The 27,617-nt window shown below is 36.7% G+C and overlaps 1 protein-coding gene across 5 annotated transcripts in view; it reads right to left on the bottom strand.

Annotated features, from left to right (window-relative positions):
• Positions 1-27,617, bottom strand: part of dync1i1a (dynein cytoplasmic 1 intermediate chain 1a) — a 186,054-nt gene that overhangs the window by 37,372 nt on the left and 121,065 nt on the right. For all 5 annotated transcript variants that reach the window (XM_073931923.1, XM_073931925.1, XM_073931924.1 and 2 more), the window contains one exon: positions 4,159-4,305. In XM_073931923.1, coding sequence (XP_073788024.1) covers positions 4,159-4,305 — 147 coding nt within the window. The remainder of the gene's footprint in view (positions 1-4,158; positions 4,306-27,617) is intronic.

The following is a 27,617-nucleotide window of genomic DNA, read 5'->3' as shown; positions in this document are numbered from 1 at the left end:
CATAAGCATACTGACAACACAAAAATGCAACAGACTAATAATCATATGTTTTTATAGTCATTTATTAATTAAATTTAATATTAACCTCAAAGATCTTATTTTTAATGTATTAGAGTGTCAAAAAAGTCGTCAGAGAGTTTAACTTGGCCCTATGAAATCAATCTGCTGCAGGTCAACACCCCAGGGGTCGCAATCCTATGGAAAAAAAAAAGTAAGGCTGATACATTTTTATTTGTATGTTGTTGTTTCTTTAATGTAACTTTTAACTATCTTCTGTGGGTTATGAATAAAATATGGTCATTTCTTTTTTTAATCAAAATTATTTGAGCTTTGGAAATCACCAAGCGACCCCTTGTCATTGTCCTGCAACCCCCCTGGGGGTACCGACCCCACTGGTGTAATACACCACTGGTGTATTATAATATAATATACCCTGTAGTTAAAAAAACTGCCGTATTGTAACATATTTTTGGTTATATTACTGCAGTTGTTGTATCTGATATTACCATAACTGATTCATTGAAGTACTTTGCTAAATTATAGTTCAAAAGCATTATAGTATACTATAAATTCATTCATTCATTCACTTTCCTTCAGCTTAGTCTCTATTTCAGAGGTTGCCACAGCGGAATGAGCCGCCAACTATTCCTGCATATGTTTTATGCAGCGGATGCCTTTTCAGCTGCAACTCACTACTGGGAAACACCCAAATACACTCATTCACACACACACTCATACACTACGGTCAATTTCATCCAATTCATCTACAGTATACCGTATGTCTGGACTGTGGGGGAAACTGGAGCACCCGGAGGAAACCCACACCAACACGGGGAAAACATGGAAACTCCACATGGAAATGCCAACTGGTACAGCCGGGACTCGAACCAGCGACATTCTTGCTGTGAGGTGACAGTGCTAACCACTGAGCACTGGGTAGGCTCAATTGTCCATGTATGTATGTGTGTGAATGAGTGTGTATGGCAGTGGTCACCAATCCTGGTCCTGGAGGGCCGGTGTCCCTGCAGGGTTTAGCTCTATCTTGCCTCAACACACCTGCCTGGATGTTTCAAGTATACCTAGTAAGACCTTGATTAGCTTGTTCAGGTGTGTTTGATTAGGGTTGGAGCTAAAATCTGCTGGACACCGGCCCTCCAGGAACAAGTTTGGTGACCACTGGTGTATGGGTTTCCCAGGGATGAGTTGCAGCTGGAAGGGGATCCACTGCGTAAAACATATGCTGGATAAGTTGGCGGCTCATTCCGCTGTGGCAACCCCTGATTAATAAAGGGACTAAGCTGAAATGAAAAATGAATAAATGAATGAGTTATTGCTTAACTATATCATATTTACATTTTAAACACAAAGACCCATATTTTGTGCTTCAAAAAAAAACTGCATTGACTGCATTCTAACTGGCTGCATCATGCATTGAAAAAGGCACATACTCCATAATTCAGTTCATACATGTACATTGTGATAATGTAAATTATAAATAAATCTTTATAAAAAGATAATAAAAAAATAATTATAAATATGGCACAGTGGGTAGCAGTTTCAAATTCTTGAAAATTCAAGAAAGTGTGCGCCTTGTTAGTGTCTGTCATGAATAAATAATCATGAAATTAAAGTGCCAGTATGTGGAGTACAGTATAGTATAAGAGTACAGTATACATGTGTTGTCAAATAAACTGTTTGTGTGGAGTTTGCATGTTCTCCCTGTGTTGGCATGGGTTTACCCTGGTTGTTCCAGTTTCCCCCACAGTTCAAAGACCTGCATTATACTGTAGGTGAATTGAATAAGCTAAATTGTCCATAATGTATGTGTGTGAATGAGTGTGTATGGATGTTTCCCAGTGATGGGTTGCAGCTGGAAGGGCATCCGCTGCATAAAACATAAGCTGGATAAGTTGGCGACGGACCCCTGATTAATACAGGCACTTAGCTGAATGAATGAATTAATGATATTATACAATATTAAGGAAAACGTGCTATAGTTCTGTTCTTCTTTTGTATTGTATTTGTACTTCTATTCCATTGTGACGTAAATATCAGAGTGAACAGCATCTCATACTAAATGAAATGCAGGGTGGGACTTGATTTCAGCCCTTGGGGAACCGATTGGATGGTTGTGGCTTTCTGTTGCTGTGATTGACAGATTGACCCCGCCCTCCTGTCAGTAAACACATCATTACAGAACAGATGTGGAGTTTCCTTTAGATTGGAGATTATGACAGCATATGAGTTTTAAAAAAGGGATGTTTAGGGATAAATCATTTATGATACTGCGATATATCCAAAAAAATGACTTCATAATGATCTCACTGAAAGCTATGAGCTGAACCCCTACACGCACACAATACCCAGCCTGTGAACTAACCTGGACTAGGCATCAGCAAATACAGTCAATTGTGTGAATCCATTATGTCGTTATTGCCGTCAATTTGATTTTTGTTTTTGGACCAACAATGGGCTCTTTCAGACGGGTCGGTGGAGTGGTGAGACGGCGGTACGGGACATAGGCTTTCATTATTGAGGGCACGGGAGTTTAAACCCTCAGCATGTATGGCATTTAGGGGCCGTGCGTGTGGCAGCTGAGCACAATAAGCATCTATGGACGTCCCTTTGCTCTGCTGCTAGCTTGTACTGTCTTTATTGCATGACAAGAGGTTAGACGGGGCTCATTGAGCCTGACTGTGCTGACAGACTGAGTCTAGCCCTGGGTAGACGGAGGGCGGCCTTTTGCACAGACAGAAGACGAGGTCAGGAAAATGCTGACGAGTGACTGCTACCGGCAACATGCAATAAAGGAAACAGTGTACGTTTAAAGGAACAGTTCATGCTGTATGCTTTTATTTTATTATTAAACATGGATGCTTTTATTTCTTCTGTAGAAACATGAGTAGATGAGCTGCGCATCGGTGGAGTTGCTCTTCAGTGTTCTGGCTTTCAGCAGTGACATTTATGGAACAACTGAACTGAAATAGTTTTGACTTACTAGAACTGTCTATGTTAAGCTGCTAAACTTTTTTTTTAACCCCCTATGCCCTATTCATTTACAAAATTCTAACATTTAAACTTGGAATTATTAAAAATAAAATGGCTTTAAAGTAATCTCTCCTAGGTGTAATTTGCTTTCAAAGTATTTTTACAGTTCAGTTTTAGCGATCTCCATGTTTACATTTGTGCTCCCTTCGCAGTGCACTTTAAAAACATTGATGTCATTTTGAACAGTCTCATGACAAAAGCTATAGGTGACCTATTATTCAAAAGCGGAACTTATGTTACGTCTCCAAAGCTTGTGAAAACAAAAAACAAAGCGTACGTTAATGCTTGTAATTTATAGTGGGTTATTTATTAAGTATCTGTACTGTATATGACATGGGCCTGCTGGTTAGCACATTTCTGCAGTGGTTTGGATTTGTCAAATTGTAAAAGTAGACTTTAAAAAAAAAAATAAAAAAAAAAAAAAATAAACAATATCTTACCTAATAATAATAATCATCATCATTATTATCATTAATATTATTAATATTATAATTAAAGTAGCATTTTTAAAATATTAAATTAAATTTCTTAATAAATAGCCTCATCATTTATTTATTTATATGATTTATATATATATATGATTAGAATGCGTGTTTGTTTTTGTAAGTGATTTTATGTTTTAGAATATAATATGTAATGTTCTCAATACTATTTGTAAAGGAAATAAAGGCCCTATATGTGCTATTTACATACAGTATATTTCCGTAAATTTTCAGTAAGAGAGTGCATGTTTTTACCAAAACTAATATTGGATTTTTTAATTTGCACGAAGAAAGGATGGTTTTCTTCTCTAAAGAAGTTGTTACCATCCCGTTCAGAGCATCATTTTGAGCATTTTACATTATAACTAACGTGATTCAAATGATGGATCTGCGACAGAGAAACTACAGTTTTTGGGAAACACTCATCAAGAAGTTGTTCTTTTCCCAAACAATGCATCGTACTATGATAGTTCAGCCACGAGTTATGTCGTTGTTTGGGAAACCCACGCCTGATTGGTTTGTTTTATGGATTACAATGCTTTTTTTCAAAATATACATTTTCTGCTGTAACTGGTGTTCTAAACAATACAAAACCTCTTTGGTGTTTGACGATATCTGCTGCTCTTACTGTATGTGCGGCAGCAGACAGCGGGGTCCTCTGAACCGGCGTCCTCCGGTGACTTCGGTTATCCCAAAGAACAATCTGCCCCGAATATGTGCCGCCCACCAACAGGTTAGGATGAAACAGAGCAAAACCCACCGACACCACAGGAGACTGGAAAAAGAGATCACAAGACAGCATCTTCAGGCAAGAGAAAGGTGGAGATGCTAATGATGATGCGGATGATAATGCACTACTTTCTATAAAAAGTAATTAAGTAACACAACTAGTTACTTTTTGGGGAGAAAACCTATAAAAGAGTTACTAAGTAATGCAATTAGTTACTTATTTTGGGAAATAACAACATTGCAACATATTACTTTCTATAAAATTAACAAAGTAATGCAACTAGTTACTTTTTGGGGAAATAACTCAATATTGTTACGCATTACTTTCTATAAAAATTAACTAGGTAATGCAATTAGTAACTTTTTTGTAACGCATAACTTTCAATAAAAAGTAACTAAGTAATGCAATTAGTTACGTTTTGAGGGAATAACTCATATTTGTAATACACTGCTTTCTTTAAAAAGTAACTATGTAACACAATTAGTTATTTTTTTGTAACGCACTACTTTCTATAAAAAGTAACTAAGTAATGCAAGTAGTTACTTTTGGGGGAAATAACTCAATATTGTAACGTATTACTTTCTATAAAAATTTACTAGGTAACGCAATTAGTTACTTTTTTGTAACGCACTACTTTCTATAAAAAGTAACTAAGTAATGCAATTAGTTACTTTTTTGAGTGAATAACTCATATTTGTAACACACTGCTTTCTTTGAAAAGTAACTATGTAACACAATTAGTTACTTTTTTGTAACGCACTACTTTCTATAAAAAGTAATTAAGTAATGCAACTAGTTACTTTTTGGGAAAATAACTCAATATTGTAACGTATTACTTTCTATAAAAAGTTAATAGGTAATGCAAATACTTTCTTTTTTGTAACGCACTACTTTCTATAAAAAGTAACTAAGTAATGCAATTAGTTACTTTTTTGAGGGAATAACTCATATTTGTAACACACTTCTTTCTTTAAAGAGTAACTAAGTACTGCAAGTAGTTTCTTTTTGGGGAAATAACTCAATATTGTAACACATAACTTTCTATAAAAAGTAACTAGGTAATGCAATTAGTTACTTTTTTGAGTGGGGAACTCATATTTGTAACACACTACTTTCTTTAAAAAGTAACCATGTAACGTAATTAGTTATTTTTTGTAACGCACCACTTTCTATAAAAAGTAACTAAGTAATGCAATTAGTTACTTTTTGGGAGAAAACTTAGCATTGTAAGACATTGCTTTGCATAAAAATAACTAAGTAACGAAACCAGTTACTTTTTTGGGTAGTAACTCGATATTGTAATGCGTTACTTTCAAAAGTAACTTTCCCCAATCCTGTTAGCAACTGGCTTATTCCTTGCCTATTATTAATAAGATATTAACTGTTTATTATAAAGAATGATTTTGCTCTAATCTCTAATCCTACCCAATATCTAAACCCAACTACTAGGCAAGACAAAGATGTAGATGATGATGATGAAGGAGGAGCATTGGGCAGAGAACCAAACTATGCTAAAGATTGCGGGGAGCAGCAGTTTTATATTACAGCATCATAAACAGTGTGCATTAGAGCGAAAAGCGCAGGCTTTTGTTGTGACAGCCTTGGCCTTGAACTTTCCCTCCGTCTTCACTTTTATTGAGTTTTCGGTTCCTCTTCAGTGCGTGTCACATGAAACGTGCCCTTACGCTTACACATTTTCACACAAAATGCCTTTTACAATTATCTCAGGAGACCAATTACTGACAGCAAGGAGACAACGATATTTTGTTTTATTCTGCCCATATCGCCGTGGTGTGACAGAAGCATGTTTTTATAAAGTAAAGACTACGACTGTCTCCGTTCCTACACCACACCATCTGCGGCCTCCCCGTCATGCACCCAGAGTTCATTTTAAAGTGACTGGAAAACAAACCAGAGCAAAAGAAAACACGCTTCTCCTTTCTTCCATTCGTTCCCCCCTTTAAAAAAAAAAAAGGCTTCTGAGAGGCTTCGGGAGCAGCTTCACATGTGAGGTGGTTTTTTTAAAAGGACTCAAAATAAACCAAGCCGGAGGGGTAAAAATAAAGGCGAGTTGAGTTTATTTACACTCAGGACACGCAGGCCAATCTGGTTCAATGTTTAAATGTGTTAAGAAGACAAAACTGTTTGATGGTTGGACTGGAGATTATTTGGAAGATTTAGAAATACAGATTGTGTGATCGACTCTGGCCTGATGGAGACACACTGCCAAAATACAGAGAACTGGCTCTTATTCACACCCAGTTCATTTTCATCAGGGGTGTCCAAACTTGGTCCTGGAGGGCCGATGTCCAGGAGAGTTTAGCTCCAACCCTAATCAAACACACCTGAACCAGCTAATCAAGCTCTTACTAAATATACTAGAAACTTCCTGGCAGGTGTGTTGAAGCAAGTTGGAGATAAACTCTCCAGGACACCGGCCCTCCAGGACCGAGTTTGGACACCCCTGATTTACATAGTCGAGTCAAATTATGTTAGTTTGTTTTAATAATGGTGTGCTCAGTGGTTAGCAATTAAACTAAATAGTTGGCGATTCATTCCGCTGTGGTGACCCCTGATAAATAAAGGGGCCAAGCCAAATGAAAATGAAATGAGTAATTGTCCGAAGTATGCGTGTGTGTATGTGTGAATGTGAGAGTGTGTGGATGTTTTCACTAATCCAACTAATCCAAAAGAATATTTCCATCTGGTGACTGGGCTGGCCAATCCTGGAGCACCTTAACCTTCTTTGCTTTCAGGAACTTTGATGTGGAGGCTGAAGTATGAGAAGGAGCGCTATCCTGCTGAAGAATTTGCCCTTTGTAATGTAATGGGCAGCACAAATGTCTTGATACTTTAAGCTGTTGATGTTGGCATCCACTCTGCAGATCTTTCGCACACCCCCATACTCAATGTTACCCCAAACCATGACTTTTTCTTCACCAAACTTGACTGATATCTATGAGAATCTTGGGTCTATGCAGGTTCCAGTAGGTCTTCTGCAGTATTGGTGATGATTGGGATGCAGTTCAACAGATGATTCATCAGAAAAATCAACCTTCTGCCACTTTTCCAAATGATCAACTAGAAGTCAAGTTATTATTCATTGCTCTAACAACTGTTATCGAAGACAAGACTTTTGTCAGGTAATGTAAGCTCATTGTGTATTAATAGCGCAACCTCTACATTAAAATAAAGTTTTGCCATCTTATGTTGCATCTAAAAAAATAGATATAAATAGTTACACAATGATTAAAAAGTCACCTTCTACAGGAACTGCTTTAAATATATTAGCTTTAAATATATTATGATTCCCACCCCTAACTACAGTGTTATTGTAGAAAATCAAATGGAAAGCAGATACTTGCAGGCCCACTACACCGGCTGCAATAATACAATCACTGGACATCAAAAGCCAACATTTCCCTTAATAAATTGATTAGTATCTTTTAAGAGGTTGAAAAGTTTCACTCCAGTCTTGATTAGTCTGATTGCCAGTATGGCTAGAAAAAGGATCTCGGTTGGGTGATTAATGATCAGTGGGTCCTGAATACTAACACACAGAGAGAGAACGGGGAACGTTTCTGCTTAAATAGACGGCTATTTCAATCAGAACCACAAGCCGACCTCTGAACCAAGTCTCTTTCTCCTTCTCTGCTTCAGTCTTGTGTCAGAGACCAGCGCTTCATTACTGGCCTAATGAACATGAGCCGGGGTCACCACAACAAGAGGGTAATAACTCCACTATGAAGCCATTAATCAGAGACTTAATGAAGTATCGTAACCTGAAACTCCAGCTCAGGAGAGCCGTCCGGCCAGCAGCCAGTGATGAGCGTCTCTGTGTGACTCGTCTGCTGGGGAGCATCACTGTGTCCTGCAACAACCTCTGTCTGTCTGCGTTCTGTTCCTGGACGTACTGAGTTTGTAGAATAGCTGACTGGTGAGGTAGTTTTGATCAAATATTTCCAAAGTGATGGTTAATTGAGAGATTTTTTCTACATATTTTTAAACATAAGAGTTTTGATAGCTAATTCCTTGTAAACACTATTTTTTAGTCTTTGCCATTAAGACAGTACATAATATTATACTATTTATGTTGCATGATACTACTATTCAGCTTAAAGTGCAATTTTAAGAGGACCTATTATACAAAAATCACCTTTAAAAGGGGTTTAAACAGTCAAACAGTTGTGTGGAAAAATGTATTAATTTTATTTTTAATAATTGCACTTGATAAAAAACAGTCTGCAGAAACACTTTGATTGACACTCCCCCTTTGTACGTCTCATCAAAAAGGAAAAGCCCTGGCCATTAGCGATGATCTCTCCCTCATTAGAATAAAATGTAAGTCTTGTCTTTAAATCTGCCACTATGCTGACACATTGGCATTTGTAGCTCCACCCTCTTTTAAAAAGAACACAATCTCATTTAAATTTAAAGTGTCAGTCCCCAAAATGGCACAATTAGGTGGGAGGGTGGTGTGGTATTTTGAGCTGCAACTTCACTTATCAGAGGGACATCAGAGACTTATTTTACATCTTGTAAAAAGGGGCATAATAGGTCCCCTTTAAAGGCTTAACTAGGTAGTCATGAAACTTAAGGAGGCTAACAATGTAGAATGATTCTATTCCAGCCAGTATAAAGGAAACAAGATTTTCTTCATGAGGAAAAAAATTAAAGGGAATACTGTGAAATGTTTACTTGCTCTGTTAAACAACATAAGTGAAATATTAGAAAAATTAGAAAAAAATCACAGAAGGGCTCATAATTTTGGCTTTTATAATATATATATATATATATATATATATATATATATATATATATATATATATTGGTTAACAATAATATATCATGTATCAATATATATCATATATCAGTATATTTATGTTATATAAAATATAAATGAATTATTAAAATGATAAAAATTATAAATAACACTAATACTTTTAATATCATACAAATAACATTAGATTTTACATCTAAACAGAAATAAAAAATATATATATATATTTATATATTAAATAAATACAATGTTAACAAATACAATGATTAATTACGGATTAATTGTTAATTTTAAGGTATATACTAAAAAATAGTGCTGGGCAAAGATTAATCGCATAAAAAATAAAAGTTATATAAGTGTGTGTATTATATATTTTCTACTTATTATGTATATGTGATAGACACATACTGTAATGTTAAGCGGGACTCAAAAGAGTGTGGATCCAAACGGAGGTTTATAAAGAAACCTGCTAGGCAAGCAACAGTCAATACAGGAACAAACAGACGTATACTGGCAATCTAGAGTAGTGGTCGATAAACAAGGCCAGTACAGGTAGGCAACAGGCAATGTAAACAAACAAACAAACAAAGCGAGGGTCAGAAACAAGGCAAGGCAAGCACGTTTTAATGTTCACAAACAGTAAAACAGGACTCTGCAATGAGTGTGTCAAAGTGAGCAGTATATATGTGAATTGTTATCAGTCCATGAGCAGCATACAGTAAGCTGTGGGATTGTAATCAATGTACACTTGGAGCAGGTGTGTGTGTGTGTTGCATGACAGGATTTGTAGTTCATATTAAGACAGGATTGTAGTCCGTGTAAATGCGAATGTTCTCCAGCAATTTATGAAGGCTAGATCGCTAGTGATCGTGACACATCCATAAAACTAACTAAACAAAACAAGTTTGTTTTATAGATATTTAAATGTATGTATAATTTGTATCATGGATATATAGAATGTATACCTGAATATAAATAATATAAAAAAATCTCAAATCTATGCATGCATGTGTGTATTTATATGCAGATTACATTATTTCAAAACAAACTTTTATTTTGGATGAGATTATTGGTGAATAATTTTCACCCGGCACTACTATAAATACCACACACAACATATAAAAAAATACACAAATACAAATAATATAAATATAAAAATACAACAAATATACAGAACATAAGTTAAAAATTATTCGTTTTAACTATTACAATTAAATTAAGATTAAAGAATAAACTTGCTGAAATGATAATGCACAAGAGCTCCTGAAAACCACAAACATACAATACTCCAGGCACCAGGTTGAACTTTTCGAAAAGGTCAAACACCAAATGGGGTCAAACACTAAACTGTTTGAACTTTGAGCACATCACTCCATAAAGTTCACTGCTTTGGACAATACTGACTCAATGCGAATGACTTTCAATGATGAATAGCATGTCATAGGGTAATCTCAGTTTATAAAACATCTGATGTACACTTCCCTCATTACCGTAACCACATAAATCCAGAGAGACCTTTTGCTCCATAACCAAGCGCAGATAAATATGACAAGCATTTGAACTCTCTTTAAAGTCATAATCTAAACATGGCAAAGGCGCAAGTCGCTGAGAGGAAAAGGGATGAAAAGGCTGTATATTCACACCATATGGAGAGCGTGGGTTAAGATCTGTCTGTCTTCAACACGCCAGTCTTGACAAAACTTACCGAAAGCCCATAAACAACAACATTCAAGTGCTACTGGAATTTATTTGTCTTTATATATTGTTAAAAAAGGATTTTTCCAGTAGTTTTTGGGCCCTGTTTACACCTGGTATCACTACAGAGTGCATTGAGTCAATGTTAATTTGTTCTCTGATTTCTACATACAGTTTCTCTGTTCATTTTTTCTACATAACTCTCTGGCTAAATTACAAAATCCTCCAGAAACATTTTGTGCTCATTAATAATCATAGAAAATACCTCTAGAATAAAAAGCTCAGGGCAGCACAGTGGCTTAGTGGTTAGTACTATCACCTCACAGCAAGATTCGCTGGTTTGAGTCCCGGCTGGTTCAGTTGGCATTTCTGTTTGCAGTTTGCATGTTCTCCCTCTGTTGGTGTGGGTTTCCTCTGGGTGCTCTGGGTTTCCCCACAGTCTAAAAACATGCGCTATAGGTGAATTGTTAAACTAAAGTGGCCATAGTGTATGAGTGTGTGTGACTGTGTGTGTGAATGCTAGAGTGTATGGGTGTTTTCCAGTACTGGGTTAGGCCTGGAAGGGCATCCACTGTGTAAAACATATGCCGGAATAGTTGGCGGTTCATTTGTCTGTAGCAATCCCTGTTGAATAAGGGACTAAACCATAAATGAAAGCATAAATTAAAGCTATGTTTTGACCATATTTGGAAGGGTCATGAATATTGATGTGCTCGGCTCGGACATTCCGCAGCTTGTCAGTCCCTGCTGTCACAAATAGGAAACAATGTAAATACATGGCCTTAAGTTTGTGCACAGTGGGTAGCACAATCGCCTCACAGCAAGAAGGTCACTGGTTCGAGCCTTGGCTGGGTCAGTTGGCAGTTCTGAGTTTGCATGTTCTCCCTGTGTTCATGTGGGTTTCCTCCAGGTGCTCCGGTTTCCCCCACAAGTCCAAAGACATGTAGTACAGTGGAAATGGGAAAGCTAAAATTGTCCGTAGTGTATGTGTGTGAATGAGTGTGTATGGATGTTTCCAAGTGATGGGTTGCAGCTGGAAGGGCAACCGCTGCGTAAAACATAAGCTGGATAAGCTGGCGGTTCATTCCGCTGTGGAAACTCCAGATTAATAAAGGGAATAAGTGGAAAAAAAAAGAATGAATCTGGGTTGTTTAAGATCTGGGTTGTAAAAAGTCATAAACATCTTAAATGGTCTGAGGGTGAAAACACAGTCCACTATACTAAACTTTCCTAAAGTTTGATGGGACAGTTTACCTAAAAAAGTTGTTTACTGTTTGTATTTACTTAAGGTCATTCAAGTGACATTTTTTTCTTTTAAAGAAAATAAAAGAAAACTTTTCGCTGAACTCAAAGTCCTAAGTCAATAGCTACTGACACTCTGAGAGTACAAAAACACATACTGTACAGACAAAACAAAATAAATACATACAGGTACAGCGCTGTATGTTTCTTCATGATTCAACAGTAAATATGTGGTAAATATTGTTCAGTTTCTTGCAATGACCACTTGTTTTGCTTCATAAGATGTTTCATGTGTTATCGGGAGCCATAGGTTTTTATTCATAAGATGTAATAGTATCATTCAGAGCCATAAGTATTGATTTTTATGTTTTTGAAATCTCATGATATCATATTAAGATTTTATAAATCAGTAAGTACAGGTTCAGGTGAAATTAAATTAAATTAAATTAAATTTAAACACTGAACACACAGTTAACACAGTTGCTTCTTACACTGTAAATATATCCCTGTAATAAATTAGCAGTTTTCCGTATTTTGTGATTCAAGTTTTAATTTCTTTTTTCCTTTTTTGTTCATGCTTTTGAATCACATTATGGGACCTTGATCTTTCTTCCAACAACTTTTAAGCTCAAAAGGTTTGAAAAAGTGACTTTTATTAAGATTTTAAACAGTTTTAAGTGTTATAGTGTCTAAGTTGGTGTTGTATAATTTGCTACAAAAACCTTGTAATAAACTGTCAGTACATTTTCTGTTATTTTACAGATTTATTTCTCTATTTATTATACATTATATTATTTCAAATGTCAATAAAAGTCACTTTGTTAAACTGTAGAGTTGAATTTTCAACATCAAAAGTCGACAGAGCAGATATCAAGGTCTTAAAACAATAATCACAACAGTAAACAAACAGAAAACATTTGTGAATTCATTTATTCATTTTCTTTTTGGCTTAGAGCAATCAATCTGGGCTCACCACAACAGAATGAACCGCCAACTTCTGCAGCACATTTTACGTAGCGTATGCCCTTTCAGCCGCAACCCATCACAGGGAAACATCCATACACACTCATTCACACACATACTGTACACTATACGGACAATTTGGCTTAACCATTTCACCTGTTCCACATGTCTTTGGACTTGTGGGGGAAACCAGAGCACCCGGAGAAAACCCACGTGAACACGGGGAGAACATGCAAACTTCACAAAGAAATGCCAACTGACTCAGCCGAGGCTCTAGCAGCGATCTTCTTGCTATGAAGCGATCGTGCTACCCACTGGGACACTGTGATGCCTCATTTGTGAATAACAAAATATTAGTTATCATTAAGATAAAATATTCATTAATATTCCTCATCATGTTCATTAACAGATCATTTTTCCAGTGCAGCATGCCTATTATTAAGCTGTTTATTAGTACTTATAAAGTCCATATTCATCATGATCTTATTCATTCATTCATTCATTTTCTTGTCGGCTTAGTCCCTTTATTAATCCAGGGTCGCCACAGCAGAATGAACCGCCAACTTATCCAGCAAGTTTTTCGCAGCGGATGCCCTTCCAGCCGCAACCCATCACTGGGAAACATCCACACACACATTCACACACAAACTCATACACTACAGACAATTTAGCCTACCCAATTCACCTGTGCCGCACGTCTTTGGACTGTGGGGGAAACCGGAGCACCCGGAGGAAACCCACACGAAGGCAGGGAGAACATGCAAACTCCTCACAGAAATGCCAACCAGGTTCGAACCAGTGACCTTCTTGCTGTCAGGCGACAGCACTACCTACTGCGCCAACGCCTCGCCCTACGATCTTATTCTCCATCCCTAACACTACCCAACACCTAAACCTAACTACTGCCTTAATTATTAATAAGCAGCAAATTTAAAAAGTTTATTGTAGCAAAAGTCAGAAATATTAGTTTATTAACAGGGAGAATTGTACTTCAAAATAAAGAGTGACCACATTTTTTTTTATTTAATGTTCTACTTTAGATAAAAGTCACCTGTACATCTTGTATGTCTTGTGGAAATCGACTATATCATTTAACTGAACAGTGGCTACTGTACTGAAAGTGTATCGGATACAATCATATCAATGGGAAATGTTCAGTATGGGATAATCCACAGGACTAACCTGTGAGGAGAGATGGCACGAGGAACACTTTCTCCTTTGTTGCCCCTTTTTTATGGGCCAAAAGGGGAAATATAAGAAGAAAAAAATGGAGGCTGGAGCCATTTGTCAGGGGGAAGATGACTGTGTAACAGACAGTACATTCACTGCCGCCTCCTCCTGAAGCACCACAATCATGTGGTTCTCAGCAAAGCTTATCAGCTCCAGATGCTCTCCTCTGTCTTCTACCAGCATCCTTCGCTCGCTACCTCCTTTTTTTTCCCAAACGGCACCCCACGGATTTTGTCACTCTGCGGTTACTGGCACAGGCCGTGTAATACCATATCTCCGTTTCAGAGAACAATGGAGGAGAAGCCAGTGAATGCGGGTAGTTTGGCCTCGCTCGCTTTTACCTCAGGACAAGAGTCAATATGAATGAACACTATTCTTAGTTTAAAATCGTGGAACTGATGTTTTATACTCAATTTGATTTGATCTGGCAGTTAATTTGTGAAAAAATAAGATTAGTACTCCTAAATGACATCAGATTTATTCAACTGAAATCTAAAATTACAGTAGATTTCAAGATTTGCATGTTTATTTCTCGAGTACCTTTATATAATATTTGATTTAAGTCAACATGTTCGACTATTCATAATTAATTTCAGTTTGCATACACATGGTTACTAAATAAAGTTTCACTTTTGGACTACAATAGGTGCAATTACATACAGCAATTTCAAGCTGAATAATCAAGCTTACGAACAAACTTCATACAAAGCATAATTACATCTCGGTTCGATATTTAAAAAGTGAAATACTGTTAAAATGGTAATTTTTATCCCTTTTAAAACCAATACATGATTGTTTTCAGAAGCTAATTATCTTTTTCTGGTTAAAATGCTCTCCACATCCTGATAGGAATCCTTAAACTAAGTAGTCCAAATGTATCTATATGTATTTTTTATATTTTGGAAGGTGTATGACCTAAGTTCATCCAATCAAAGTGTTTGAGCCGAACGTTACGGTAGGCTGTCCTTCATGCCTATCAAAATATGTAATCAGATATCTCTGCAATCCTGCAGAAAGAATTAAATCGCTAAAAAAGAGAATGGCAGCCAATCATCAAAAACTTTCTCTTTTAATGTTTGGTGCTATTAACTAATTTACTTTTTTTTTCTCTGGTAAACTTGTAAAACTGGCTAATCAAATTTATTTGCCACCACAAATACATTAACCTAAAAAACTTTGTAAAAAAAAAAAATTTCTAATTAAAAGGATTTTTTGATTTTTTTTTCACTCTGGTGAACGTGATGTTAAAATTGGCTTATTAAATATATCTACAACAAATAAATTGAACTAAAAAGCTTTAAAAAAATAAATATATAAAAAAAGAAAAACAATCCTAAATTTTATTATAATTACTAACTGTACTAAACATTTTTCACTGTAGTAAACATAATATAAAATTGGCTTATTAAAGTAGTCCGAAATGTCTTATTAAATATTGTAAATTTAAAATTACAAGGTATGGGTATGGGACCCAACCCCACCCCTAAACCCAACCGCCATTGGGAAATTAGCAAACTGTAATAAATTGTACGAATAAGATTGTTCGATTTCAAACTTATTAGTCACTCAACACTCACTCACTCAACACTCACACAACACTCACGACATGAGATCGTGTTGGTAAGCTTATAATAGGATACATGAGTATGCAATAACCCCAATAGCTTCCTTTTTTATTATAATTACAATTTGTACTATTATGTTTTCACTCTAGTGAACATTACGTGATGTTAAAAATGGCTTAATAAATTGGCCAAAATTGGCTTATAAAATATTGCTATTACACTGTAAAAATATCCATTATTTAGCAGCTTTCCATATTTTGTGATTCAATTCAGTTTTAATTTTCCCCCATTTATTTATGCTTTTAAATTGCATTAGGGGACCTTGATCTTTCTTCCAACGATCTTAAAAGTTACCTTTTTAATAGTTTAGAGTAGGGCTGTTCGATTAATCGAAATCGAATCGCAATTTAAAACATTGTGATTAATTAATCGCAAGAGGCTGTGACACAAAATAAGTTTGTATTATTTAATTTCCCCACCCAGAACAAATGCGTGACTGCCATCTGTGTGTGAAGTCTTACTAGGCAATTCATTGAGCACACTTTCACTCTGCCCAATCAGAATTGTGCAACCGAACTATGCAGAAAGCCCACCAGTGGCGGATTTAGGCATGGGCAATATGGTTAATCGCTCAGGGTGACATTTTTTTGGGGGGCGCACAGGGAGATATGCAACAAAAATAAAAAAAACTTTCCCTAGCAAAAGCATTGAGCTACAATTTACTTTATGCAAGTGTATTAATTTAGAGTGACGTTAGGGGCATCTTTTGCACGGGCAAGTTTGTTATTCACTATGCAGAAAACCATTCCCGCACGCATCACACGCGCTCCTGTGTGAATCCCGGTTGTTTGCATGCACGCAGATAAAAAACGTGCCGATCATGCGCCGTGAAATCGGAGTAACAGCCTTTTATGTAGAGGTGTCGGAGTTTTGCAAGTTGACAAAACTAAAATTCATGTAATATGATGATGATGTTACTTTCACTAAGCTTTAAGAGTCAGGGAGGTATTACTTCAAAGTAATAATTCTCAGCCATCAGTCAGGTCTAAGACAACAGATAATTCTATAGCATATTTATTTTTTGTATTCTATAGAATTGTCTTAATTAATATTCATGCAAAAGATTTCATTAGTGATCTTATCACTCTAGTTGTTTTCCAGTAACATCTAGGAATGTTTTCTGTAATTTGTTTAGAATAATAATTGTATAATAATAAAAATAAATATAAATAAATTGTTAAATTTATTGAAAAATAAATACAACAATATAAAGGCAGAATGTGTGTGTGTGTGGGGGGGGGTTGCCCAGGGTGCCATTTAAACTAATCGCCACTGAAGTTCACAATTAAATAAAGAAAATAAACAGGAAAACGCGGACAAGTGAGATAATGGCGTCTGCTGCTTCAGAAGCATTAATAAATGAATTAATATTAAAGAGAAACAGCATTGGTAATATGGGAATATTTGATTTCAAAGTCACAGACACAGAACAAAAACAGGTCATTTTTAAGAGCAGTTGCAGAATTGATGCCACACATTATTGAGCTGAAGCTTGACTACAAAATAAATCGCAAATCAAATTGAAATATCGCAACATCAGTCCAAAAAAATCACAAATAGATATTTTCCCCAAACTGCACAGCCCTAGTTAAAGTGATATATTGTCTGGGTTGTTGTATTTTACGGTATAAAAACCTGCTAATAAACTGCCAGTACATTTTCTGTTACTTTACAGACTCCATATATTATTTATTATATATTTTATTACTTTAAACTACTAAAATGTCAATAAAAGTCACTTTATTAAACTCTAGAGATGAATTTCCAACATCAAAAGTCGACAGAGAAGAAAACAACATCCCATAATGCATTTCACATCCATAAATAAACGGAAAACACTTGTAAATATGTAAATATGTAAAAAGATATTTTTTACAGTGCAAAAATAAATGGACCTAAAAAACTTAAAAAAAATAAATTAATTAATAAATAAATAAATACAATTCAAAAATCTAGTCAACCTTCATGACTATCTCCAGTAATGCTTATAAGTGGACACATGAGTAGGCAATAAACCCACAGCGGACTGGAGGTCTGTGTTCTTACTGTCTCAAAGCTGTGAGTGGTTTTGAAACCTTTCTACGCTCAGCTTTATGAGCATATGCAACTCCATCCACCAGCGTTATGCAGAGCGGGCATCGGTCCAATCTTCCTCTGTGCCAACGAGCCTCAGGCATTCACACCGAGTCATCCTGGGTAAAATATAAATGATATCAATAAAACGCGGGCGATGCAGATGAGGGCTGACAGTATCGCTGAGCCATTTTTTGGGGTGTGCTCTTGATGTGGTCACTTTAGAAGGTCATGTGATGTTACTGGCGGGTCGGTCCTGCCGAGATGATGAGACCGAAAGAACAGCAGAGAGCAGAGAGCCAAGATCACGCCACCCAGAGCCCAAAAAACAAACCAAAACCAGCCCTGAAATATCCCACAAGCGTCTGAAAAGGAGTGTCCTTCTGTAGGCCATCCAAAGCCAGATAGACTGAAATGAAGAAAAGACAAGCAAGCTGTGTTCCAAAACATACCGAGCTGTCTTTGTTGGAAGCATTTTCAAGCAGACATATTTAAAATGTAGAGTTTAAATACTTGGGATCAGTATGCACTTAGCGGCCACTTTATTAGGTACACCTGTCCAACTGCTCGTTAACACAAATTCCTAATCAACCAATCGCATGCCAGCAGCTCAATGCATTTAGGCATGGTCAAGACAACCTGCTGCAGTTCAAATCGAGCATCAGAATGGGGAAGAAAAGTGATTTAAGTGACTGTGGCATGGCTGTTGGTGCCAGACAGGCTGGTCTGAGTATTTCAGAAACTGCTGATCTACTGGGATTTTCACGCACAACCATCTTTAGGGTTTACAGAGAATGGTCTGAAAAAGAGAAAATACCCAGTGAGCGCCAGTTCTGTGGGATCAGAAGGAGAATGGCGAGATTGGTTCCAGCTGATAGAAAGGGAAAAGTAACACAAATAACCACTTGTTACAACCGAGGTATGCCAAAGAGCATGTCTGAATGCACAACATGTCCAACCTTGGGGCTGATGGGTTACAGCAGCAGAAGACCACACCAGGTGCCACTCCTGTCAGCTAGGAACATGAAACTGAGGCTTCAATTTGCACAGGCTCATCAAAATTGGACAAAAGAAGATTGGAAAAACGTTGCCTGGTCTGTTGAGTCTCAGACATTCGGATGGTAGGGTCAGAATTTGTATAAACGGTTCAGGCTGGTGGTTAACAACCCAGATAGCATGCAAATGTGGGCCACTTTAGGCAATTATGCATCACTGGTGGTATTCCTTCGGCTCAGACAAAATGAATGTGAGCCTGAAGTGGCCCATCTGTACAATGGCAAAGGGGGACCAAAGATTCAAATTCATTTATGGGCTATTTAAGGCACTTATGGCAAAATGTAATCTGAATGTGAGCCTAATGTGACCCATGTGGAAAATTATACATTTGGCCCAAATGATAGAGGACAAATGTGGGCCTCAGTTGGCAAAAATGTGGCATAGTCATTTAAGGTTAGTCTGGGTCTAAACCTAAAGTGGCTCACACGTGTAAGTACATGTGGCCCAGATATTTTAAGACATTTGTGTGCCACTTTTGGCAAATATTTGGCACAGTAAGCTCTGGCTAATGCGGCTGTAAGCCTAATCTGGCCCAGAGAAAATAAGGCAAATGTGGCCCAGTTATTTTAAAACATATGTGTGCCACTTATGGCAAATATTCAGCACAGTAAACTCTGGCTAATGCAGCCGTTAGCCTATAGTGGCCCAGAGAAGATAAAGAAAATGTGGCCCAGTTATCTTATAACAAATGTGGTCCACTTTTAAATATTTGACACAGTAAGCTTTGGCTAATGTGGCTGTGAGAAGATAGGGCAAACGTGGCCAAACAGAATTATGAAGGTTTATAAGCTAAAAAATGTTATGGTTCAGCAAGTGTAAGGTGTAGGCCAGATCTGGGCCAGAATAAAAGAAAATTGGGGCCCAGAACAGGATCAGTTCTCTTACATTTGGTTAAATTATGGCTAATATATGAAATTGCTTTGGCTGATTTGTGGCCCAGATCAGACAAACAGAAGCGGACCGCCCTAGAACCATCATTCCATTCAGTATGTGGTCCAGCTGTAAGTGTCGTGTCTGGTGTGGGCCGGATCTAAAAGCAAACTGTGGCCCAGAATAGGGTCAGTTCTGGCTCATTTGGTTGATTTCTAATATGCGATATTGCTATAGCTTAATTATGGCTCAGATCTAGCAAACTGGAACGGACTGTCCAAGTGACATCATTCCATAAGGTATGTGGACCGGATGTAAGTGTCTGGTGTGGGCCAGATTTGTGGCACATGAATTTTGCTAGCTGGGAATTCACTAATTTAAACGATTCAGTAAGAGTCACCAGTTAATGATTCACAGATTCAAATCCTAAGATGCAAGTACATAATATTTAAGTTCTTCTTTACATGTACTCAAGTAAAATTTAAATAGGGGTACGTATTACATTTACTATAGTATTTTTATTAGGGTATCTAAACTACTTAATCTGTGCACTGCTAAGCAGACACTAAGGCAGCGTGCTAGTCTTTGTAGCAGAGCTAAACCTTTAGAAGTGAGAGATGTGGCAAAAGAGGTCTAGATGGAAGAGCAACAAGAGAAACAAGAGGGAAAAGTGGGAGACAGCGGTGCTGGAAGGGGGGGGGGGGGGGGTGGGGGGGGGGTTCTGAAATCTCCAGCACATGAAAGTGGCGGCTGTGGGTAAATCTGGAAAAACGACTGCAAAACTGCTGAACTCCATGGCGCGGCCTGCCAAAAGTGAGGCAAGCCGCAGAGGGAGAAGAAGAGAGGAGCGTGTGGGGGATGAGCTGCATGTGTGTGTGTGTATGTGCACCTCAGAGGAATAAGATCAGTGTGGTTTGGAGAGGTTAAACGGCTGAACATGCTCGCACATTAAGAGCCATCTAGTGAGCAGGGAGGACCGCCGTTTAGAACAGAGCCCAGAGCGAAAAACTATATCTCTGCAAATTGGCCCGAGCTCTTTCATCTCCAGCCAGCGGCCAAATGTTTGGAGATCCTGTGCTTCTCCCTCCAACTGCTCTCCTCATGATGAAAACGGCATGCTTGAACCTCAGGCCGCACTGAAGAAAAGCTGTGAAATGCCATTGTGTGCTATTCATCTTGTGTTTTTATAGATGCTGTTTATACATCCCATCTTTCGTGTAGGCACTGAGGCGTGGAGAACAAAATGGCTGGCCAAAAGAGGCTTGATTTATGACCGTATGTGACACTGCGATCAACCATATGAGGAGCTTTACACAAATATTGAACGTTTTAGTGTCACTTTACTTGGATTAGTCATTAAAACCCATGTTTTTTGTTGCATAAATGTAAACTTGGATAAAAATATAGTGTCACGCTGTGTTGTAATGTACAACTCATGCTGTTAACAAACTATTAACTACAAGTTTAGCTCAATAAACTACTACACTGTAAAAAAAAAACTAATTTTACAGAAAATATCCCTAAATTTTTTACAGTATTTTTTGTAATTTAACATTATATATATAGAACTTAGTAAAATGACAAACAATCTCTCTAAATTTACAGTTTGACTTTCATTTTAGGTACTTTATCATTAAAGACAAATTATTGACATTTTTGTTTTTTATAAAGGAAAATAACAGTATTATTTATACAGTATTTTTTCTGTTATTTTAAATTATATTCAAAAATCCGTAAAAATTACAAACAATATCTGTAAATGAACAGCTTGACTGTTATTTTATGTACTATATAAGTAATGACAAATTACAGCAATTTGTCAGTTTTATACAATAAAATTGCCGTATTATTTAGACAGCGTTTTTTCCTGTTTTTAAAGTACATTTAAAATTACGTAAAAATAAAGTAATTAATTGTAATTACTTGCTCTGTAAAAAAAAAAAAAAAAAAAAATTGTAAAAAAAATGGTCAAATGACTGGCAGCTACGGCTGCCAAACAAAACCATAAAATTAAGGTAAAATTACTTTGTTGAAATAAAGTGCAAAAAATAATAAATCTACAGAAATTTTCATTAAAATGTTTACAGAAAAAAACTGTTATTTTACAGACTTTTCCTAGATTATTACGGTCAAATCCGGTCAATAAAGTTACACACTCACATACTCACATACGCTCACATACACCTGTTCCGGATTCCGCTGATTGCACACACACAGTCGGAGGATCATTATGAACTGATTACATGCACTTTAAAAGTAGCATAGACCAATTGCTTAGTCTTGTTATACTGTTACTGTGAACATTATGACGCGTTTCTCTTCTTTTGCCTTGCTTTGTTTGTTTGTTAATTGTTTACGTTGTTTGCTGCCGGGACTGACCATTTGCCTGTTATTTGACCATGACTCTGGATTGCCTGCATAACATTACATCTGTTTGCCCCTGTGTTGACTGTTGTTTGCCTGACCATCTCTGTGTAATAAACCTGCATTTGGATCTGCACTTTCTAAGCGTCCCCTTCACGTTACAGTTCCATTTCATTTAAGATTTGGAACTGAATCATTCCATTTAACTTAAACCTCTACATGTTTTACATAAATACTATTCAATAAAATGTAACTACTGTAATTTTAAAGTTGAGAATTTTAATCAGTTGTATCTCATTTGTTGTTTTTCCAAAATTTTTTGATCCAAAATAAAACTGTTAAATTACGATCATGAGCATGTCTTGTTATTAAAGGTGTATTTTTTGCCCTTTATTTCAACAAAGACATTTTACCGTAATTTTATGGTTTTTGTTTGGCAGCCGTAGCTGCCAGTCATTTAACCTTTTTTTAACGATTTTTTTTCTTACAGTGTAATTAGCTGTTTATTTGGTAAAGTAGTAGTTGGGTTTAGGTATTGGGTAAGATTAGGGATGTCAAATAAGATCATACTTTATAAGTGCTAATAAACATTTCATATCTTAATAATAAGAAAAGGCAATAAGCCAGTAGTAAATAGTGGAAATTGTTATATAAACAAAGGTGTTAACAGATATTGTTATTTAGATGTTTTAGTGGTTGCATAAAATAAAATAAAAGGTATCATGTACAATTTACAAAAACACTACTGATGTTTTAGCTTAAGAAGAGTTCAAATTTGGTGGAATACCCCGGATTTTTTATCCTAACAAATTAAAATGTTGGGGCGACGCAGTGGCACAGTAGATGTGTGGAGTTTGCATGTTCTCCCTGCGTTCGCGTGGGCTTCCTCCTGGGGTGCTCCGGTTTCCCCCACAGTCCAAAGACATGTGGTACAGGTGAATTGAGTAGGCTAAATTGTCCGTAGTGTATGAGTGTGTGTGTGTGTGTGGATGTTTCCCAGAGATGGGTTGCGGCTAGAAGGGAATCCGCTACTTAAAAAAACTTGCTGGATAAGGTGGCGGTTCATTCCGCTGTGGTGACCCCGGATTAATAACTAAGCCGACAAGAAAATGAATGAATGAAGGAATAAATACTTATTTTGATAGCACTACTGCCTCGCCAATAAGTATTAGTACTAATAATTTTTTTAATCATTTTACTTAAAAAATGACAAACTTACTACATTCATTCATTTACTCACTTTCTTTTGGCTTAGTTCCTTTATTCATCAGGGGTCGCCACAGTGGAATGAACCGCCAACTTATTCAGCATATGTTTTCTGCAGCAGATTACCTTCCAGCTGCAACCCAGTACTGGGAAACACCCATTCACACTCAGACAACTGTACCGCATGTCTATGGAGGCACCTGGAGGAAACCGACGTGAACACAGGGATGCCAACTGACCCAGCGAGGTCTCGAACCAGCGACCTGCTTGCTGTGAGGCAACTGTGCTATCAACTGCAACACTGTGTCACCCCTCTTACAAGCAACAGATAAACAAGCTAAGATTTCGATCTTCACGCCATGCATGCACAAAGTATTTAAAAATCAACATTCCTGTTCAACACAAAAATGTTTGTCCAGAAAACTCAGTTACACATGCAGACATAACATTTTAGCGAATATTGTTGACACAACATCTATTTTATTTGTAGATCAATATTTATTCACAATTCTTAGTACATATGACAGAAAAAGTACAGTGTGCTGAACAAATGCTGATTTTATTTTTTACAGTGTAGAATAAATAAAACTGTCTCCAGAAGAAACTATATTATAGGAAATAATGTGAAAATTTTCTTGATCCATTAAAAAAGATATCTACACTGCAAAAAAATGCTTGTTTAGATTTTTTGTCTTGTTTTCAGTCTAAATATCTAAAATTTCTTATATCAAGAAGAATTTTCTACACAAGCACAACATATTGTCTTGTTTTGAGAAATAATATGCCATTATTAAGTGAGTTTTTTCCTTAAAACAAGCTAAATAATCTGCCAATGGGGTAAGCAAATAAATCTTGTTTTTTCTTTTGACGTAAGATTATTTTGCTTACGCCATTGGCAGATTATTTTGCTTGTTTTAAGGAAAAAACTCACTTAATAATGGCATATTATTTCTCAAAACAAGACAATATGTTGTGCTAGTGTAAAAAAAATCTTCTCGATTTAGGAATTTTTAGATATTTGGACTAGAAACAAGACAAAAAATCTAAGTAAGAAAAGCATTTTTTGCAGTGTAAAAATTTCACAGGAGGGCTAATCATTTAGCCTTCAACTCTACATAACATTTGTGGCTTGCCAAGTTTTGATTTCAGACCAGATTATACAGCTCTCTGCTATGAGGTAAAAACCATCATAAATATTCAAACTGAACATTTATGAACATGTGCATTAGGTGTGTGTGAGTGTTTTGGCTGTGTTTGTGTCAATGTGCGAGTGCCCTGTAAAAGCACAGGCAGGCGGTGTGGGTGGGCAAACACATGCGGCTGGTAGGATTAGGAAGTGGTGAGCCACATCTTTTTATTACAGAAATGTCTCTTTAATATCTCTCCCTCGCACCAGGCTGTCGCCTCCCAGACTTGCTTACTTGGTCGTCTCCCCGAAAAGACTCTCAACCCCGAGTCTTTTATAATTAGCGTCAAACCCGACACCAGATCTGTTTTACACACAAACCTCAGGATTTTTTCAGCCTGACCGGAGCGGACACACGCTGCAATAAAGTGTTGTGCGGTTCTCCAAGGCCAGAGCACACCTTTCATTAAACATCACCTGACGCTCATTTAAACGCATGTCGTCATGTGAAGTGGTCGCTTCATTAGATCTCTCTTTTAGTCAGGATACCACTTCCCTTATCATAGCTTTCCAATTAGGTCATTTTGGTATACATTTATTGTGAAGTCCTCAGAAGTATCTTAGACTGGGATATCAGAGATCTGCTTACTACAATTTGAAAACATGCCACGTAATATAAATCTGAATATACCTAGGCTCAATTGAATAATAGCACTTGGAAATGACATACCTGATGATCCTAAAGCACCATTGTTTCCTCATTCTCATGTGAATCCTTCGAATGTTAAGCCGATGGGGTATATGCACAACTAGTGTTTTTAAGCCAACTTCCAGTGAAAGGTGTATGTGAGTATTTTAAATTTTATAGAGTTAATTTTGTAGCATTGATGTTGTAATGTAATTAGAATACAACCAGTTAAATAGACTTAAGAATTAATTTAGGTATTCAAGCAGAAAATGAGATGAAGTCTGTGTAAACGCTAGCGCCACCAGCAGCAGCAAGCTAGTGCAGAAACTCCATTGGGTGAGGTCCATTACTCGGGTAAAATACATTTCCATATTTTAAAGTCAAAAATAGAATTCAATGCTGTGCCTTTTGCCCGGTCTGATACCCACCTTATATCGAATGATATAATGAAATGAAAAAAACAGATCTTAAACATGGCGATTTTGTAACGCTTGGGCACCAGAATCGCTTGGGCTGGCTGATCCAGTTGGCCAAATGTCGCCATTTTGTTCGCACATCATCACACAGACCGGATACCAAACAAAGAAAAGGAGGTGGAGTGTGAGTGGAGCTACAGCTTGCTAGCATTTTGCTTAGACGGGCTTTTCTTTGGAAGAAACGCTTGATACTTAAGTACCTGCGACTCGTTTATGTTCTGACTACATATGCTTGGTTATACACTATATCAATAAAGTGTTTATTCTTTTAAAAACACTGTTGTAATACACAGAGCCACTAAGCATTGTTCTTATGGCACAGGAGGAAAGCACGAATCACTTCCAAATACTTCAGATATAGTCTGTGTTGGTAAATGCAAGGCTATTAATGAAATCTAGGCATAATACTGTTTGACAATGCTTCAGATGACTGTTCTAGAGCTTACAGCTAATCAACCTGTCAGATTCTGGAGTGCATTACAGGTCTAAAGAAAATTATAAATGATAAATTATCTTAAATAAAACATATGCATTTATAGAGATGGTATATAGGTATGTAAGAATCGCACTCACCTGGTAAACAGAGGCAACTTGAATTGTTTGTGAGCACAATTAAATGCGCACAGCATGCCATATTATCTGATAGTTGTAGAAAATAATTCCAAAAGGCAGATGACTGTGTAAAACAACATAAAACAAAACCCAAATACAATATACAGTTGAAGTCAGAATTATTAGCCCCCCTGACTTATTAGCGTCCCTGTTTATTTTTTTCCCCAATTTCTGTTTAATGAAGGGAAGATTATTTCAGCACATTTCTAAGCATAATAATTTTAGAAACCTATTTCTAATAACTGATTTATTTAATCTTTGACATGATGACAGTAAATAATATTTTACTTGATATTTTTCAAGACACTTCTATACAGCTTAAAGTGACATTTAAAGGCTTAACTAGGTTAATAAGGTGAACTAGGTAGGTTAGGGTAATTAGGCAAGTAATTGTATAACGATGGCTTGTTCTGTAGACTATCGAAAAAAAAAATAGCTTAAAGGGCGTAATAATTTTGTCCCAAAAATGTTTTTTTTTTAATTAATAACTGCTTTTATTCTAGCCGAAATAAAACAAATAAGACTTTCTCCAGAAGACAGAATATTATCAGACATACTGTGACAATTTCCTTGCTCTGTTAAACATCATTTGGGAAATATTAAAAAAAGAAAAAAAAAATCAAAAGGGGGCTAATAATTCTGACTTCAACTGTATATGCTGAGCTACAGATTTGATATAACTTGATAAAAACGAAACGGACGAGTTCTAAAAAAAATCCTCCACCTCACAGTTGTCATGAAGGATATTATTAGCTATACTGTATGAACCAAAACCATCTTTTGTACCAGGCTGTAAACATGTTTTGATAAGCTGTCAAATTTGCCAATTTAGCATTTCAGTCAGTGAACATCTAAACTTCCTGGATCCAGCCCCTAAGGGCAGGTTGACGAATTGCAGCTTCAGTTACTTCCATATTGGCTTCACGAGGCAGAGCGTGAGGTTGCTGCTTGGTTTGTACAGCATGTAGAGCTCTGGGCGATAACATTCGTTATTAGAAGATAACATTATCCTACATTATACCTTTTCAATGTGTTTTTAAGGTACTAGGTAAGGTAAATAAAGGTGTAGGTTATACAGTGTGTTGTTAATTGCAGAGCTCCTCTATTTAAAAAAAGAAAGAAAAAAAAAACCTTCCGAAAGAGTTCTTAAAGAGATCAAGTCTCAGCCTGGTAAGAAAGAGTAACGCAAAAGCAAGGTAACACATTATTTACCATAGAAAGTAACTGAGTAATGCATCTAGTTACTTTTCAGGAGAGAACTTAATATTGTAATGCAATACTTTTCAGAGTAACTTTCCCCAACAATACGATGCACACAGGCTTTGTACACCCCAGGCTGCGTTTGATTGGC

The sequence above is a fragment of the Danio rerio genome, chromosome 19, assembly GCF_049306965.1.
Source record: "Danio rerio strain Tuebingen ecotype United States chromosome 19, GRCz12tu, whole genome shotgun sequence".
Lineage (NCBI taxonomy): Eukaryota > Metazoa > Chordata > Actinopteri > Cypriniformes > Danionidae > Danio > Danio rerio.
The sequence above is the reverse complement of the archived record's forward strand: the minus strand, read 5'-3'. Positions and strand labels throughout refer to the sequence as shown.